Here is a 17,963-nt window from a genome sequence, read left to right as displayed (position 1 = left end):
ATTATCTAGAAAATATAAGTAACCAAAAATAGACTAAAAATGTTTAGAACCCAAAAAGACCAATAACCATAGTACAAATTAAGTTGACAGCCAACTAAGCCTCTAGAAAAAATAAAAGCAAGCCCTGGCTGAAATAGTTTCTAAAATGAATTATTTCAGGTCTTTGAGGATAAGATAATTTTATGATATATAAACTATTTCAGCTACACAATTCATATTGAAAAGGCTTCCTATTCATCTTATAAAGCTAAAATAGCATGAATTATAAACGTGACAAATGTCTCCTAGTAGAAAAATATGCATAAATTCTTACTTCTGAAAATAGTGAAAAATACCCTCAGCAACATAGCAACACATCAGTAAAATGCACTCAGCAGCATTTTTAAGCACAATAGAGCCTGACCCAGTGGGCTTTATTCCACGAACAAGAGGATGATTTAGCTCATAAGAGTTAATAAGTCAACACATTAATAAGTCCAAGGAGGAAAGGCATTTGATGATTTTGGTAGATATAGGAAAGCCTTTGATGAAACTGAATATCCATTCGTGGTGTGCACTCTTGGCAATTAATGTAGGATTCCAGCATACTGTCCATGATGACAAATACCTATTGGAAATATAGGGCCGATTTCAGACTTAGTAACACATGAACGGCCTCCTCATTAAATGAAGATCAAGCCAAGGACAACTGCTATTATTTAATGTTGCACCTTTTAGAAAACACAGTAAGATAAGAAAACTAAAGATACATTAGAAATAAAGAAGTTGGCTGTTCCTTATGTGCAAGTAATATAATTAATTTCTTGGGTTTTCCGGGAAGCCAAACTAAAAATCTGTTCAAACTAGTAAGATATCAATAATCAATTACCTAACATAAACTTTTAAAAAATCAATAGCTTACCTATCTACCTCCCCTGGGCATAGGTTTCTGCACATAAGTCTGTGTGGAGCTGGTATGGAGATGCCCACACCAGTGGCAGTAGGGGGAGGTGTGCCTGTGTGTCTCTGTATGTGTCCGTGTGTCTCTGTGTTAGTGTGTGTGTTTCTGTGTGTGTGCCTGCATGTGTCTATGTGTCTGTGTCTCCGTATGTGTCTGTGTGTGTGCGTGTCTTTGTGTCTCTGTGTCTGTGTGTGTCTCTGTGTCTCTGTGTGTGTGTGTGCCTGTGTGTGTCTCTGTGTGTGTGCGTGTCTGTGTGTGGGGGTCTGCTGAGGGGAGGTCTCTGTGTCTGTTTCTCTCTGTGTGTATCTTTGTGTATGTGTGTCTTTGTCTCTGTGTCTGTGTCTGTGTGTGTGCCTGCATGTGTCTGTGTGTTTGTGTGTCTCTGTGTCTGTGTGTCTTTGTGTGTGGGTGTCTGTGTGTGGGTGTCTGTGTGTGGGTGTCTGTGTGTGGGTGTCTGTGTGTGGGTGTGTGTGTGTCCAGGAATCTCTCAGCTCTCTAAGCTCCATCGCCATCACCCAGGAACACGATGTCCACAGTGGGCCTGCTCTGCCAACCAGCTCAGCTACCCTAAAGCCACTTTTCCTGGTCACCCACCCAAAACACCCCACACCACTGCCCCCTCAGGCTGGGCACTCTAGGAACATGCCAGTCCCTGTTTTAAGGACATCTGTTGTATGTGGCCCCAGGGATGCCCCCAGGGAAGTCATACTCAGGTTGGGGCCAGAGTTGAAGGCTGAGCCTCCTCACCCACAGGGAGGGGGAGGGAGAAGAGTGCAGCACTCACGCACACTTACCGGCCCAAGGTGGGGCAGAGGTGGCTGGCGGCAGTCACAGTGACATTTGGGAAATGCCAGGGGCTGGGTTCTGGCCCAGAAGGCGGGTGTGGGCGGTGACATGGCAGGGGTGGGGTTATTCCCCAAGCCTGAGACTGCAAGACACCAGCTTTGCCAACAAAACTCCACTGGGCCAGTGGTGCCAGGGGCCACAGGGCCAGGGCCCAGCCAGCAGCAGGGGCCAGAAGAAGAAACAGGAGGCCGGGTTCGGTGGCTCATGGCTGTAATCCCGGCACTTTGGGAGGCCAAGGCGGGCAGGTCATCTGAGGTCAGGAGTTCGAGACCAGCCTGACCAACATGGAGAAACCCCATCTCTACTAAAAATACAAAATTAGCCAGGCGTGGTGGCACATGCCTGTAATCCCAGCTATTCGGGGGGCTGAGGCAGGAGAATCACTTGAACCTGGGAGGTGGAGGTTGCGGTGAGATCATGTCATTGCACTCCAGCCTAGGCAACAGGAGCGAAACTCTGTCTCAAGAAAAGAAAAGAAAAAAAGAAACAGAGAAGCTGGCGGGGGGTCTTGGCTGCCATCCTCCTCCAAGACCCACACCATCCACAGACTCCCACCTGACTGTCCCCGGGTTCCCTCAGGAGCCCCCAGGCCTCGTGTCCCATCAGCTTCTGAACTCCCCTTGTCCTGGAACCCACAGGGACCCAGGCAGCCGAGAAGCCACACAGTGGAGCCCTCATGACCCAGGAGCCAGCTCTGACTCCTGACCTCCTGGCTGACCTCAGGCAAGACACAGCCCCTCTGGACCTCAGTTTCCCCAGATGTAAAGCAAGAAGTAGAGAGCCTATACGGGCCACTTCCTGCCCTCATCTTTGTTCCTTCCTTCCTCCTTCCTTCCAGAACTTGTTCAGTCAAGTCAGCATCCCTTGAGGCCCTTGTGGTCTATGCCACACATTCAGAACGGAACAGCCCATGGACCTTAGTGTCTGTGGGGAAACAGACACAACTCCATGGCATGGCATGATCTCTTCAGGATTGGGGGTCCATGCTGGGTGTCAGGGAGGCACAGGGGTGGGGAACTAACTCTGTAGGGAGTAGTCACGAGGGCTTCATGGAGGAGGTGATTCTGAGATCAGCTTCCAAGGATAACCAGGGGTTTTCCAGTGGGTTAAGGGGGAAAAGGGAGGTTGATATGATAGTTTGGTCTCCTTCCTCTGGTCATTCACCAGCAGTTCCCTGGAGGGTGAGGCCCAAAAGCCCAAAGGTGTGGGGGATGCAGGCAGCTTCCCCTGCACTAAGTCAATTCTCATGCATCCCACCAAAGCCAGCGTGATACTCTCTCCCCCAGGCAGCCCTTCCTGACTGCCCGCCCCTCCCCCTCCAACGGATGGCACTGCTGTGGCCCATGCATCTGTGAGTGTGTGACCCTGGGTTGTGCTGTCCCCAGTGCCCCCTGCATCCTGGCCAGGCCTGGACTCCCAACACACAGAGGGGGCGGGCTAACATAAGAGGCCATGGGGCTCTGCTCTCCTTCCCCTGGCCTATACCCCGCTGAGGGCTAAAGTCCTTATCTCACCTCTCCTGGGGGAGCTGAAAGAAGGTGGTTCAAGTTAGCAGGCCCAGCAAGATGGGCTTTGGGACTGGGCAGTCTGGGGCCCAGGGCTGTACTGTCCTGAGCCAGCAGATGCAGGTGTGGGCAGTGTGGCCAGGAGGCAGGGCAGCAAGGAACCTGCAGGGTGGAGCAAGCCAGGCTCTGCATGAGCACATGCAGCCTAGACCTCTCCCTGGACTCTACCCATACCCCTGCCAGGCAACACCTCCGGGGTTGGAGGTGTTGAACTGTCCCCGCTCCCACCTGCTGCACCTGCCATCTTGCCCACCTCTAAGGGCAACACCCTCCTTCCTGCACCAGCCTGACTCTTTCCCACCTCAATGAAAACAGCCTACCCAGCACGACCTCCAGGTTTTGCCTTCAGAATACCCCGAGAATCAGTCCTTCCCTTCTCCTCCTCCTCTGCCATCTCCCAAGGCTGGGACTGTCATCTGTCCCCGGACCACTGGGGTGGGACCTTGCTAGCTTCACCCCTCCCAGCAGCAGCCAGCAGTGCCATGGTAGCCCCATGGGGAGCACACCCTGCTCTGCTACCTCCCACTGCAGCCCAGTCACCCCGCTGGCTCTCCCAGCCATGCCACCTCGCTGACCTCACTGTCCCACCTCCTCACGGGCTCTGCTCCTGATGCCCCAGTCTCCAATCTGGCCCCAACATGCAGGCAGCTTCCACTTCAAAGTTCTGCCCTGGCCTTTTCCTAGTATGCACCCTACATAGCTCCCTCCCTCCCCTCCTTCAGCAGGTCCTGTGCACATATCTTCTCTAGCCACTGTACCTAAGGCACAGACAGCCCCCTCTTCACTGGTGGTCAGCACGCTGGGCACCAAGTGTGTCAGACCCCTGGTTGCTGGGGGAGCAGGACTGTCATTGCAGGTCCGAATGAAACTGGGTGGGGCCGTGGGGTCCACCTGTTTCACAGCAGTGACTGGAGTACTGGGCTGGGGTATTTAAATACCAGTGCAGGGCCCTCCCCCCTCCCCTACCATGTGATGCCGTCGGCCTGGGTCCCTGAATGAGGGTGGCCTGGACCAGGGCTGACACCAGTGAGTGGAAACTGCACCATGTTGTTGTGAGCAGAGGGACTTGGGGCTGCTCTGTTGCTGCAGAATGACCTGAACTACCCTCACCACTGAACTCCTCACAGGCCCTGCGGGCTCTCCTACATTGCTTCTTCTCTAACCCTCAGCACCAGGTGGCACTCCACCCATTTTACCTACCCATTGTGTTTGTTTCTTTCCTGTGTGGGCACCGTGAGGACAACACCCTCCTTCCTGTGGTGTTTGGTTCCCTGCTGAACCGCAGTGCCCACACACAGCAGAGGCCCAATAAATGCGTGCTAAGTGAAGGAAGAAAGGGACAGATGAGTCCTGCATCTTTCACGTGGCCAGGGCTGGCCGGGGCTCAGCTCCATGCTGTGGGCGCTCAGAACCCAGGGGGCTGCCGCACCCGAATCACACTGCCTTGCGCCTCTTGGAGTGGGTCTCCATAAACAGCGTGAGAAACGCCTGTGCTCCACGCTCAGGTCCTCTCCGGGGCCAGTTCTCCACCTGCGCCCCACAGCGCCCTCGCCCTGGAGCGCACACTCCTCAAAGCCCCACGCTGGGCTCCATTCTCCCTAAACGCACAGGCGCGCGTGGGGCTCACAAGGCACAGGCACGGCCGCCTCCCTCCCACGTGCCATGAATAAGCACGCCCGCGCTTCCGCAGCCCTCCCCCGCCACCACTTCACACAGACCACACACCGTGGACCACCCCTCGCCCGGCACATCCTTCTCGGAGCAACAGGTGGTTCTGCGCCCCTCAAGTAGTCCGGACTCTTGTACACCCGAAAGTGCCCGTCCCGGGCAGACCCCTCCGGTGCCTGCTGGGGCGCCTGTCCCCACCCCTTCCAGGCTCACAGGAGAGGCTGTGCTCTCAGCGTCTGCGGGCCGCGCCGCGAAGGGCAGGGCAGAAGAAGGGGCAGGCTGGGCGCCGCCCACCTGGCAGCAGGTGCTCCAGCGGGGACGCACAGAGGGAGGCGCGTGGGTCCTCAGGACGGGCTCCTTCCCGCGCGAGTCGAGATGCAGGGGACCGTCGCACCCCTCCCGAGCCCGATAACGCAAGAACCCTGCCCCGCGGTCCCGCCGCAGCCCTACCTGGGGCTCCAGGAACATTCTGGCCGCCGCGTCCAGCGAGCGGCGGTTCCTCTGCCCGCCAGTCGAGCAAGCGCCCACTCCTGCGCCAGCCCCTGCCGCCGGGCGCCTCCGCTGGAGGGGTGGGACCCGGGATGCGGGGAACCGAGGGGCTGGGCTGGGGACCGCGGGGTCCGGGCGGCGCAGAGGGGCCGCGAGGCCAGCCAGGAACGTGGGGCGGGGCTGAGGCTAGGAGCTCGGCGGGAGGTGGTGCAGGGACCTGGGGCGGCCTGGACTGCTGTCAGGGGGCGCCGCCTGGGCTGGGCGCGCGCCTGGCACTAAGGGTGGGGGCGTCGTAGGTGCCGGGGTGTGGGGCTGGGCGGGGCGTCCGGGGTCGGCTATGCTGGGGGTCGGTGCTAGCGCGCGGAGCCGGCGAAGGGGCGCAGCGTGGGTCGGCGCTCGGTTCGGGGAGGGGACGCCTCTCACCCCTCCCCGGCCTCACCTGATCGTAGACATCCACTATGGAACTACAGCAGGTGCTCCGCCAGCGTTCGGCTTGAATGCCTCCCCTGACGGGGAGCTCACCCCACACATCTCTGGCCTGAGACGTGCGTCGCACAGAACTCCCTGTCCTTCCATTTCCTTGGAACGCGGGGGACACGGCAGCTGCTTTTGTGGGAGGACTGATCTGAGCCGTGGCGAGGGGTGGGCCGGGCACATGGCACAGTGAGGCGCCTCCCGCCCCCAGAGCCCCAGCCTCAGAAGGAATCTGTCAGGTGACGGGGCTCCCCCTCCGCGAGTCCCTGTGGTGGACCCCACTCCCTCAGAGGATGTGGACGGGAAAGATTCGCAGAACCGAAGAGCGCCCTCTCCTGGGGTCTGGATTGGAGCATCCAGCACCTGAGCTGGGTGAGAGACCCACTGGCTCTGGGGTAGTCCGAGCCCGGCGGCGGGGCGGCCGCTAGGGAGGAGCTGGGTATGCTCAGGTTGGACCTCACAGAGAGGCTCTGACAACCCCGGAGAGCTCGTAAGCCACGGGCTGATGGACAATCGTGACCCTGACGACATCCGGCCTACCCGGGACGCCTATACCCTCACCCCATCTCCACCCCACAGCTCTTGCCCAGGCCTTGCCAGAGGCCCTCTGCCTCCCAGCTTATTTGTCTGCTCACTTACTAGCAGCAAGAGTACCTACCAGGCTGGTTGGATGGGCAGTTGTCTCTGTCTTGGGAAAGTAGGAGCTGTGCTGGGTCCATTCACTGGGCTCCCTCAAGCCAGCTCAAAGGCCTGGAGACAGGAGTTCTTCTCCTGGAGCACTGCCCTCTCACCCGCTCTTCTCTACCAGTGAGTGTTGGCCTGCCCTGGAACCACTTCCCACTGCTCAGAGCATGCACTATACATTACTGCGCGGTACGCAGTGCCTCTGGGTGGGCAGTGCAGGGAGTACGAGGCAACCAGGCAGAAATGGCATAGTGGTCCTCCAGCTTTCACAATGTCCTCCCCCACTTTTTCTTCTGTATCTTGTTTCAGGCCAGCCAGAAGATGCAAAGCTCATGGTGACCTTGGCAGGTGGACAGGTGGCATCAGGATGGTCTGGGCCTGCAGGGCCACCCTGTCCCTTCAGGTGGCTTCATGGAGAGCACCAACAAGGTGAAGCCTGGTGTCTTGCTCCTGGGGAAGCCTTCCAGGCACCTGCCCCTGCCTTCCTCAGCCCTGTACCATGGCCCTGCAGAACATCTCGGCCCTGGGGTGACCCCAGTGTTGTCTCAGGAAGTCTGTGTGAGCAGTTGGCCCTGCTGCCGCCTGACTCCAGAGCGAGCATCATCCCCTCTGTCTCCCTGAATGTGACACTCTAGAGGAGGTGGTGGATGGGTGGGCAGTCCCACAAGCCTTCTTATGCAGTCACAGGGTCACTTCCCATCGTGCTCATCCCAGATTGCACCAGTGTCACCCAAGGACCTTGATAAGGCAGACATTTCCCCAGGAGGAATGGGGCCCTTGCCCCCATCTCTGGCTGACACAGATGGTGCTATCTCCTCTACCCACCAGTGTGACCTCAGCATTCATGTGTGACCTGACCCACATCCTTCCTGGTGCCTGAGGATGCGAGGAGTCTGCTGTGCTGGGGCTGAGCCCTGCCAGGCGTCCTGCTTATATCCCTGCAGCTGGGACTGAGGCTGTCCTGCAGGGAGGGCCGGTGGGGCCCGAGGCAGAATCACACTGCCACTTCAGAAAGCAGAGAAGAAGCCAGGTGTGGTGGGGCCAGTGGCCATCTGCTGGGGCTTCAGGGAGACCAGACACACAGGAAGAGGCACTTTCTCCAGATGCCTCCTCTAGGGGCAAGGCACAAGGCCTGGAACAGGGCTGCCTCTGACCAGAGCAACAGATGCTGCTCTGAGGATGGCAAAGCCTAGAGCAGGCAAGCTGTCAAGGTTCTGAGTTGAGGGTCTCAGGACAGGAGGCTGGACTCCCATTGATATGATTTGGGTGTGTGTCCCCACCCAAATCTCATGTTCAATTGTAATCTCCAGTGTTGGAGGTGGGGCCTGGCGGGAGGCGATTGGATCATGGGGGCGGAGTTCTCATGAATGGGTTAGCACCATCCCCTCAGCGCTGTTCTGTTAGTGAGTGAGTGAGTTCTGGAGGGATCCGACTGTTTGAAATTGTGGGGCACCTCCCCCTTCTCTCACTTGCTCCTGCCATGTCAGACCTGCCTGCTCCCACTCTGTCTTCCACCATGAGCGAAAGCTCCCTGAAGCCTTCCCAGAAGCAAATGCTGCCACGATTCCTATACAGTTTGCAGAGCCATGATCCAATTAAACCTCTTTTCTTTATAAATTACCCAGTCTCCGGCTTTTTTTTTTTTTTTTTTTTTTTGGAGATGGAGTCTCCCTCTATCGCCCAGGCTGGAGTGCAGTGACATGATCTCAGCTCACTCCAACTTCCACCTTCTGGGTTTAAGCAATTCTCTTGCCTCGGCCTCCTGAGTAGCTGGGATTACAGGCACACACCACCATGCCCGGCTAATTTTTGCTTTTTTAGTAGAGACGGGGTTTCACCATGTTGGCCAGGCTGGTCTCAAACTCCTGACCCAAGTGATCTGCCCACCTTAGCTTCCCAAAGTGCTGAGATTACAGGAATGAGCCACCGTGCCCGACCAAGGCCCTTCTTTATAGCAGTGTGAGAACAGACTACTACACTCGCAAAGGCTCCCTCTCAGAGTCTACCCTTGCTGTCTCCACACAGCAGCCAGAGGGGATCTCTTAGAACCTGAGTCAGAAGCTCCGTGACTCCCACCTCAATCTCAATGAAGGCAGAGTCCTAACGAATAGCCCCATCAGGGACCTCAGTGCTCCCTGCTCAGCCTTGACATGCCCTGCCCACCCTCGCCTGAGTGGAATGTGCTCTGCAGTGTCTGTGTCCCCCACCCCGACAGGCCACCTTCCCACTAACACAGCTGCAATGCCACCCTCTGCCCCAGCAGGTTCCCGCCATGGAACGGTTTTCCTCAAGGTTACTGGATCCAGCAGAGCCTTTCCACCTCCTGGTTCGTTCATCTGCTCTCCTGAGAATGCGACCTCCATGAGGGCAGGATCTTTGTTTTGTTCACTGCTACATCCCAGTGACTGTAACATGTCTGTGTACAGAGGCACTCAGAACCTATGTGTGTGCACGTGTGTGTGTGTGTGGGTGTGTAGACAGATATAGAGACACAGGTGTGGATACGGATTTGGTTGTATATATCCAGCACAGGACTCATATTGAAAATATATAAAGAACTCACGTAAATAAAAAAAGTCAGAAGACTCAATATTTTACAAATGGGCAAAAGACTTGAAGACATATTTCACTGAAAGAAGGCTATCCAAGGGGTGACAGGCCTAAGAGAGCACCCAGCTCCATGACTCATCTGGGGAGGGCACTAAACTGCAGTGTGGCACCCTGCACACCCGGCAGCATGGCTACTATCAAAAGCCAGAAAATGCCACGTGCTGACAAGATGGCACAATGCAAACTCTCAGCTGCTGGCGGCACGGCAGGGTCAGCTGGTGCAGCCAGGCAGGAAAACAGCCCAATCATGCCTATGAACACCGACCACACCAGGACCAGAAATTCCATCCTGGATGGAGGCCGGGCAGAAACACTAGAGACTCACACCAAAGGACACACACAGGAGTGTCTGCAGCAGCCCTACTCACAAGGGCTTCCAACTGAAAATGACCCAAGCATCCCCCACAGGAGACTGGGTTTCCACCAAGCTGCGGTATGTGTCACTCAATGGAACACTCCAGGCCGAGGATAACCCGCCCAGACAACCACAGGCAAGGGCAGGGAGTCAAGGACACCATGCACAAAGAGCATCTAAGGTTGGCCCCACGCGGAGCCAGCTCAGGGCCAGAGAGGGCACCCCAGGGGTCTGGGGTGCTACCCTGGGGCAGGGGCTGAAAGGGGCTGGATCTGAGTGTCCCCACGGAGTCACCCTATGAAAAATCACTAAGTGTACACTGTGGCTCTGGCTCAGGCATGTTTCTGTGTGTGTTACACTTCAATCGCATGAAGAAAACTGAAGGAGAGAAAAATAAGAGAGAACATCTGGGCCAGGACAGGCAGAAGCTGTCGGCACCTCAGGGCCTATCTAGGTCAGCTGTGGCCACACCTAAGGGAAGAAGGGATGTGGAGGAAGGGGCCTAAGCCTCCCTCCGCTCATCCCCCCAAGAACAAAGGCAGAGTTGGGGCAAACCCTGCTCCCTCTTGTAAAAGGCACAGCCTACAGGGTCAAGCAATGGCAAGTGAGAGGCGTCCACTGGTTTTGGAGGATGGAAGGTGGCCTGAGGCAGGTGACAGACCTTGCAGAACAGAGAAGCAGGAGCCCAGTGCTCCACCGGGGCTGACGAAGACCACACCGGTGCTGCAGAGGCCCTGATGAGGCTCAGCCCACGGGGCCTTGGGTTCCAGGAGGAGGGTCAAGGGACAAAAAGGCTCTAGCCCCCGACCCTGCCCTGCTGGTGCCACCTCATTACCGGACCACACCACATTGTCCAAGAGCTTCAGGTCCAAAGCCTGAGGGTGATGGCGCATACCTCTCTATCCTCTCCAGGGCATGAAGTAGGGCCCATGATGCCAATTCACAAGGGTGCTGGCAAAACACGAAGCAAAATGAAGCAAGCCCTCAGTGAGCTCCAGAGGCTCCTCAGACAGCCCCTGCCTCCAGTGGGGTTTGAGGGCTCGCGCTGTCCCCAGGCTCAGGCCTGATGTCTGCCAGACTCAAGCCTCCTGCACACACAGCTACAGTCTGCAGAAAGGCCTCTCCAGGCTCCTCCAAGGCTGGTCAGCACCCCTGGGCAGAGGCCACTGATGGCCCCAGCCGAACCCTCACCCAAGCAGACCCACAGGCTCCAGGGAAGGTTGTCTGGAAGCCAGCCCTGTCCCTTGGGTCAGTGGGGAACCCCTAAGACTTCTGGAATTTCCCTCAGGCCATACCATTAGTGCTCCCTTTTGGAGAATAATGTTCCATGTACTGAAACACTCATGGCTTTAGGCAGAAGGCGTGAAGGAGCGGGTGAATGGGAGTCAGCTGAGCTTTCTGATGTGCAAGGCAGCATCCTTCCAGGCACCAGCATACCTGGGCAGGAGCCCATTGGCCACAGTGTCAGGCATACCTCTCCCCAGTCATCTGAGTCAGAGCCTCCACCCTCACACATGGGCACCTTTGAAAAGCACATCAAGGTACCATAGTGGATTTAGCCCTTCCACATCCTCTTCTGCCTCCTGGGGTCCATGAGTCTTTCCTGAGGCTCTTCCTGGGGTCCTGTATCCATGTGCCTTGGCCACCCCTCCTCAGCCACACTCAGAGCATCCAGGGTTTCAGCAACGCAGGAGTGTGGGAAAGGCAGGAATGCCAGGCTGGGAGGCTTCCTCCAGATGGGGCTCTCAAGCCTGACCTCATTGCCCAGGAGCTTGCTAAAAAGTCAGCGCACAGGCGCCGTCCTCAGAGATCCTTCCTGCCCCCACTGGTATGTGGGACTCAGTGCTCAGGGAGGTGGCAGCAGTCAGAACTCAGCTTGGGACGCAGGGCCTCTGGTCCAGGGGAAGGGAGCCCACCACACTGAGCGCCAGCCTGCCATATGCACAGGGGACAGTGGAGAATGCATCCAGGGATCGGGGGGACACAATGCATGGGGTGGGGACACAGCATCATGCCCAGCACAGTGGGACCCAACAAGGGAGGAGGCTGCAGCCACACAGGCAGGATGGGTGAGGGCCCAGGAAGTCACTTCCCCAAGATGAAGCAGGTCATGACCAACAGGGACCCCTCCCGTCACAAGGCTCTGGATACCCACCCCATCATATGAGCAGAGACCTGCACAAAGTGAGACACAGAAAATACCCCTGACACCCCAATGAGAAAGACAGAAGAGGGACAGCACATGGAAATAGGGCAGGCCCAGCCAGGAGCAAACTACTTCATGGTGACAAAAAGCTTGCAAGTTAAAGCCTTGAGTCATCACTTGGCACCTGTGAAATCTGCGAAACTAGTGTTAAAGGTAATACAGAGTGTGAGCTTAAGTGTCAGGGAAAAGCCAGGGTCACTGGCAGGAAAAGGAGAGAAATGGACAGCACCTCCCCAGAGCAAAGACATGGCAGCAGGCATCGTCTAGGGCACCATGCATCCATGTGTGTTTGTGTGACCTTGTGTGCGCACGTGTTCATGTGCTTGAGTGTACATGTGTATCTTAGGAGGTGTGCGTATGCACATGTGTGCTTTGTGCATGTGTGCAACAGGCATGGGTGTGTGTGTACATAGTTGCACGTGTGCATTACGAGTGTACATGCCTGTGCATGTGTGCATGTCTGCACCTGCGCCTATAAAACAAACAAGCATCCACACACCAAAAGTCTAATCAGGGTGCCTCCTTCCACTGGCCGGCATACACCCTCTCTCCATCTCTCCTGCCCTCCCTCCTCCTCTTCTCTCCATTTAGCCTTGTCAAGTGCTTCCCAAGTTCTCTCCAATTACTATGAATGGCTTCATGATAGCATAACACAGTGCATGCTCATCTTCTAAAACCAGGACATGAGGCATCCCTGCTCCCACTAAGACTGCACAAAGTTAAGGCTGGAGCAGCAGTGGCCCACTCAGGGCCTGCCCCTCCCTCGGAGCCCTTCACAGGCTCCTGGAGAAGGGAGACTCAGAGGAGACCCTGCCTGAGAGCCCACACCTGAGATCCCCTGGTGTGTGGGGAACAAAGCGGGGATGCTTAGGACCACAGGGGGGTCTGAAGGCCAGCCTGGCCTTGTGGGAGGGTCTCGGGGCCAGCCTAACCTTGTGAGGATCTTAAGACCAGGCTGGCCTTGTAGGAGGTCTTAGGACCAGCCTGGCCTTGTGGGGAGTCTCAGGACCAGTCTAACATTGTAGGGTGTCTCAGGACCAGTCTGGCCTTATAGAGGGTCTTGGGACCAGGCTAACCTTGCAGGGGATCTTGTGACCAGCCTGGCCTTATTGGGGGTCTCATGACCAGCCTACTCTTATAGAGGATCTCAGGGCCAGTGTGGCCTTCTGAGGGGGTCTCAGGGCCAGCCTGGCCTATGGGAACTAGAGGCACCAGGCAAGGAGAGGCTTCTGTCTCCCTGGGCCCTTGGTTTCCACCTATCCTTGGCCAGCACCCTTACTCCTCCCCAACCCCGAAGGCTCCTAGTCTGTTCTCCTGCTTCACCTGCCCTCCAATGGAGCCTCCGGCCATCATGGGCCCAGGCCCCTGAACTGATCCCTGACCCCACTGTTGTGCCCCTAACTGCCACTCTCCCCCTCCTCCCCTCCCTTCTACTCTTTGCCTCCATTTCCACTCAGCCTCTGCCCTCTCCAGACCACAAACACAGTCTTCCTGACCCCGACTCCTCCTGAGCTGCCTCCCAACCTCTCTTTTCTTCTCACCTACATTTCTAGAAAGAGTTGCTGCATCTGCTACTTCCCAGCCAATTCTGCCCCCTCCCTCCAGTCCCTGCTGTGTTCATTGGAGGTACCAGGCTAATGCAGGGCATGGGTTCCAACCAAGGCCAGGCCTGAACGCACTCATGCCAGGACGCCTCGCTAGCTCCACTCTCCCCAAACTCGGCTGCTACTCCTCAGGGACCCCATGACACCCAGCCCCATAGAAGTCCCAGGGACCCTCCCAGCATGGCCCCAGCACCTAGACCACAGAGCTTCTCTGCCTGAATGTCCCAGGACCGCCATGGGATGCCTCCTCTCCCACAGGGAATAGAGCCCTGTCCTGCAGACACTCAGGCACAGGCACATGGAGACCCAGCCATTGTATCTGTGGGCAGGGATCTGGGCTCAGCACAGCCCCTGACCTGCCCATCAGGGGAGTGTGCCGCACAGGCCAAGGTGGCCGGGCCTGACACAGGTGTGCCTGACACCCGCCTTCAGGAGGATTAGCCATCACAGATTGAGACCTGCCTTCAGGAGGTTTAGCCATCGCAGATTGCGACTCGCCCTCACGAGGGTTAGCCACTGCAGATTGAGATCTGCCTTCAAGAGTGTTATAGTGCAGATTGAGACCTGTCTTCAGGGGGGGTTAGCCATGCAAAGTCAGCACTGCCTTCAGCAGGGTTAGCCATTGCAGATTGTGTGGCTTCCTACCCTTGAGCTGCTCAGTGTACTTCACCGAACTGCAATACTTTGAATAGCTCTACTACTACTGTTTTTGACCGTTTACTTATATTTTATTTAAGTTTAGTGGAGAAAGCCTGGGTTCCTCTTCCAGTCTCCTCGTTCACTGCCCCAACCCCATGTCCACATACACTCCTGCAACTCTGCAAAGACACCAAGGTGCTGTGAGGGTCCCATGGGTTTCCCCAGCTCCTCTTTTGGCAGGTCCCTATAACATGTTGTAGGGCAGGGGAGAGGCTGGCTGTGATGGGCAGGGCCCCGACTGCCATTCGGGCAAGTGGGGATACTGGGGGACCCTGAAAGATATCAGAGTGAGGCTGGTCAGGCTGGTAGGGCATGTGGGCAGCAATGCATCTCAGGGAGTCCTGCCCCCTCCTCCCTGGGGAGGGCCCACAGCTGCCATCCCCATGAGCCAGAGAGGATGACACTCTAGGCTGGTGGAAAGGGACCTGATATGAAATGGAAATGAGGCAACCCACGAATACACAAGTCTGCACGTGCTTCTGTGCATGTGTCTATTCCTAGAGCAGACACAAATGTTCCAGAAGTTTCTTTCTTAGTCATTCCCAGAATCACAGGCTCTCGAAGGAGTATTATTCATTCTAATCGGTGGTACTTGGAATGATGCCCCTGTAGTTTCTTCCCTTGCCCCAGACACCTGCAGCTCCCTGGACAGAGCCCCTCAGTTCCTGGAAACTCCACATGTTCTGTAGCAGCTGCAGGATATTCCGCTGGATAGGTGGGCTGCCACACATGTAAGAGGTCCTGTAGCAAAAGACACCAAGGTGTTTTACAGTCTTTGGCAACTAAAAACACTCCTGCAACGGGCATTCTTGACTTGATGAAAAGTTTTTATTCAAACATGTGATCATATATAAAAGATGAACTCCTAACACTTGATGTGCTGGGTCAAAGGTTATAAGCATGGTAAGTTTAAAGAGACATCACAGAAGTGCTTTCAGTAGAGTCTGGCCAGGTAGTGAAAATGGTGGAGTAAGGACCTCTAAAAACCCTCTCTTCCATAAAAGCAACAAGAAAGCCAGCAAAAAACAAAAAGGTCAGAATCTACTTTTTTAGAACTTTCAAAATTAAGCAAAAGCTTGCAGAAATCTTAGGAGGATTTATTCAAAAAACAACCGAATCTCAGTAAGAACTGCAAACTTTGTAGCACTTGAACTTGCCCTAGTCCCATCCCTGACTCTGTATCCCAAGTGCCTTGAAAAGTAAGACCCCACATTCATCATGAAAACCACTAGCACAGCAGCCCCTGGTGGGAGAACAGCAATGGAACTCTTTAAGTCTTCATTCTCAGAAACTGTCATTATTTGACCTGTCCAGTAGTTCCCATGGAGACCCCACTTACCCCACTTAAGGATGTCTGTATTTGACCTGACTCAGAGGTCTCAAGCACAAAAACCATATTCCCCAAGGTTCATTGTCAAAAACAATTACTGGTATTTAATTTCACAGATGCCTGAAGCAGTAGATAACAGTGAAGTAAGCAATAGACTAACCAGAAAGCTTAAAAGGAAAGTTCAGGAATGACCTGATCATAGGGGTTTTGAAAAACTGCAGTGCATTCCTGAGAATCTAGAAGGTCAAGTGCACGCTCAGGGCTGTGCACATGCTCAGAAAAGTACTTGGGAAACCCTAAGCACTCACTTCTGGCTGACTTCAAGGCTCTGTGCAAGCAGGAAGAGAAGACTAAAGCAGAGTTATCAACTGCTTAGCTGAGAGCTGAAAGCATACCCAAGCACACAGAGCCCCTTAGCAAAGACTGAGAACTTACTGGCTCCGGGCACTTAAGAAAATTTCTTTCCAATCATTATTTGACCACTAAGATAACTGAGCAGAGATTTCAGTGCCACGCACAAAAGAATACAGGCTTTGCAGAAGTAATCCAGAGATGCCACAAAACAAATAACCATTACTACAATAAACAGCAGCAGCAACAAACCCCAAAAAGTGGGGAGAATCTGATTTCCAGACTTGACTTACTAAACAAAAACTTTCAATCAGCTACTTTAAGTATATTTTTTAAAGATTGAAGGAAATGATGTTTAAAGAACTAAAGGAAAGTATGGAAGCAATATATCAAACAGAAAATATCAATAAAGGAATACAAATTATAAAAAAGAACCAAGCAGAAATTCTGGTGTTGAAAACTAAGTAAATGAAATGAAACATGAGCAAGAGGGGCTCAACAACACGTTTGAACAGAGAGAAGAAAGAATCAGGGACGCGAAAAAACATCCATTGAGATTATCCAGTCTGAGACACAGAAAGAAAAAAGAAAGGAACAAATAAATAGAGCCACAGAGACCGTAATGGACACTGTCATATGTATAAGAAGAGTCTCAGAAAAAGAGGAGAGTGAGAAATAAGGCAGAAAAAAAATTAGAAGCAATAATGGCTAAAACTTTCTAAATTAGATGAAAATATCATCTCCATATCCTAAAAGTTCAACAAACTCCAGGTAGAGTTCTTATCAGAAACCATGAAGGGCAGAAAGCAGTTGGGATGACATGTTCAAAATACTGAAAGAAAAGAGGTGTGAACCATGAATTCTTTATGCAGCAAAACTGTCATTCAAATATGAAAGGGAAATTACCTGACAAATAAAATAGAGAACTCATCAGTAGAAGACCTGCCTTATAAGAACTACTAAAGAGAGTCCTTCAGGCTGAAACAATAGGACAATAAACAGCAACTTGAAATCATCTGAAAAAATAAAGAGGACCAGTAAAGATAACTTTACTAGTTTCATATTTATTGCTATATATTAGTAAATATAAAAGATAGTATAAACACATTTTTATGCACTTAACTCTATTTTTCTACTATTTGAATTAAAAGACAACTGGTCTATGACCATACTACCCTGAATGTGCCTGAATTAAAAGACAACTGCATGAAACAATAATTTTAAATACAGACTGATAAGCACACAAGGTATTTGTAAATTTTATGACAATAACAGCACAAAGGAGAGGAGAGGAGCAAAGTTTTTGCATACTATTGCAATTAAGTTCATATTAATCTGAACATTGATATGTACATATAACATATACATAGCTATATGTTAAGATGTTAATTATAACCCTACAGGCAACAGGTAAGAATATAACTCAAAAATATATAATAAAGGAAAAGATAGAAATTAAAATGGTATACTAGATAATATCTAAATATCTAACACAAAAGAAGAAAATAATGAAGAATAGAGGAACAAAAATAGCACAAGACATAAAAAACAAATAGCAAATCCTACCTTATCAGTATTTACATTAAATGTAAATGAATTAAACACTCCAGTTAAGAGTCAGAGATTATCAGCATTAAAAAAACATGATCCAACTATATAACTTTCTAAAACAGACCCACTTTAGAGAGAAGAACACAAATAAGTTGAAAGTGAAAATATGGCTGGGCGTGGTGGCTCATGCCTGGAATCCCAGCACTTTGGGAGGCCGAGGTGGGCGGATCATGAGGTCAGCAGATTGAGACCATCCTGGCTAACACAGTGAAACTCCATCTCTACTAAAAATACAAAAAAATTAGCCAGGCGTGGTGACCGGCGCCTGTAGTCCCAGCTACTCGAGAGGCTGAGGCAGGAGAATGGCGTGAACCCAGGAGATAGAGCTTGCAGTGAGCCGAGATTGTGCCACTGCACTCCAGCACTCCAGCCTGGGTGACAGAGCAAGACTCCATCTCAAAAAAAAAAAAAAGAAAGAAAGTGAAAATATGAAAAAAGACATTCCATGCAAAAAGTAATCAAAAGAGAACCAGAATGGCTATATTAACATTAGAGAAAATAGACTTTAGGACAAAAATTGTTACTAGAGAC

At 53.1% G+C, this 17,963-nt stretch overlaps 1 protein-coding gene and 1 long non-coding RNA gene across 10 annotated transcripts in view; one reads left to right on the top strand and one right to left on the bottom strand.

Annotated features, from left to right (window-relative positions):
* The window catches only part of RASGEF1A (RasGEF domain family member 1A), a 74,967-nt gene that overhangs the window by 28,727 nt on the left and 28,277 nt on the right, over nt 1–17,963 (bottom strand). Inside the window, exons 1-2 of one of the 8 annotated variants that reach the window (XM_033209892.1) lie at nt 6,641–7,770; nt 5,948–6,114 (exon numbers count right to left, since the gene is read on the bottom strand). The exons of 1 other annotated variant lie outside the window; for it this stretch is intronic. In XM_033209892.1, coding sequence (XP_033065783.1) covers nt 5,948–6,114; nt 6,641–6,701 — 228 coding nt within the window. In that variant the 5' untranslated portion in view covers nt 6,702–7,770. Of the gene's footprint in view, nt 1–1,573; nt 1,579–4,551; nt 4,671–5,469; nt 5,694–5,947; nt 6,162–6,640; nt 7,771–17,963 lie in introns of those variants that run through there. 6 more of the 8 variants (XM_033209896.1, XM_033209899.1, XM_033209895.1 and 3 more) reach the window with 6 other exon arrangements.
* On the top strand, nt 6,217–8,286 carry LOC117082843. Of its 2 annotated transcripts, none has more exons than XR_004436795.1 (2): nt 6,217–6,354; nt 6,976–8,286. It is a non-coding gene; the product is annotated as an uncharacterized LOC117082843 (long non-coding RNA). The 2 variants fall into 2 exon arrangements; XR_004436796.1 differs by lacking the exon at nt 6,217–6,354 and adding an exon at nt 6,660–6,789.

This window comes from Trachypithecus francoisi, unplaced genomic scaffold (assembly GCF_009764315.1).
Source record: "Trachypithecus francoisi isolate TF-2019V2 unplaced genomic scaffold, Tfra_2.0 Lachesis_group9, whole genome shotgun sequence".
Lineage (NCBI taxonomy): Eukaryota > Metazoa > Chordata > Mammalia > Primates > Cercopithecidae > Trachypithecus > Trachypithecus francoisi.
This window is presented reverse-complemented; position numbering and strand designations above follow the sequence as displayed.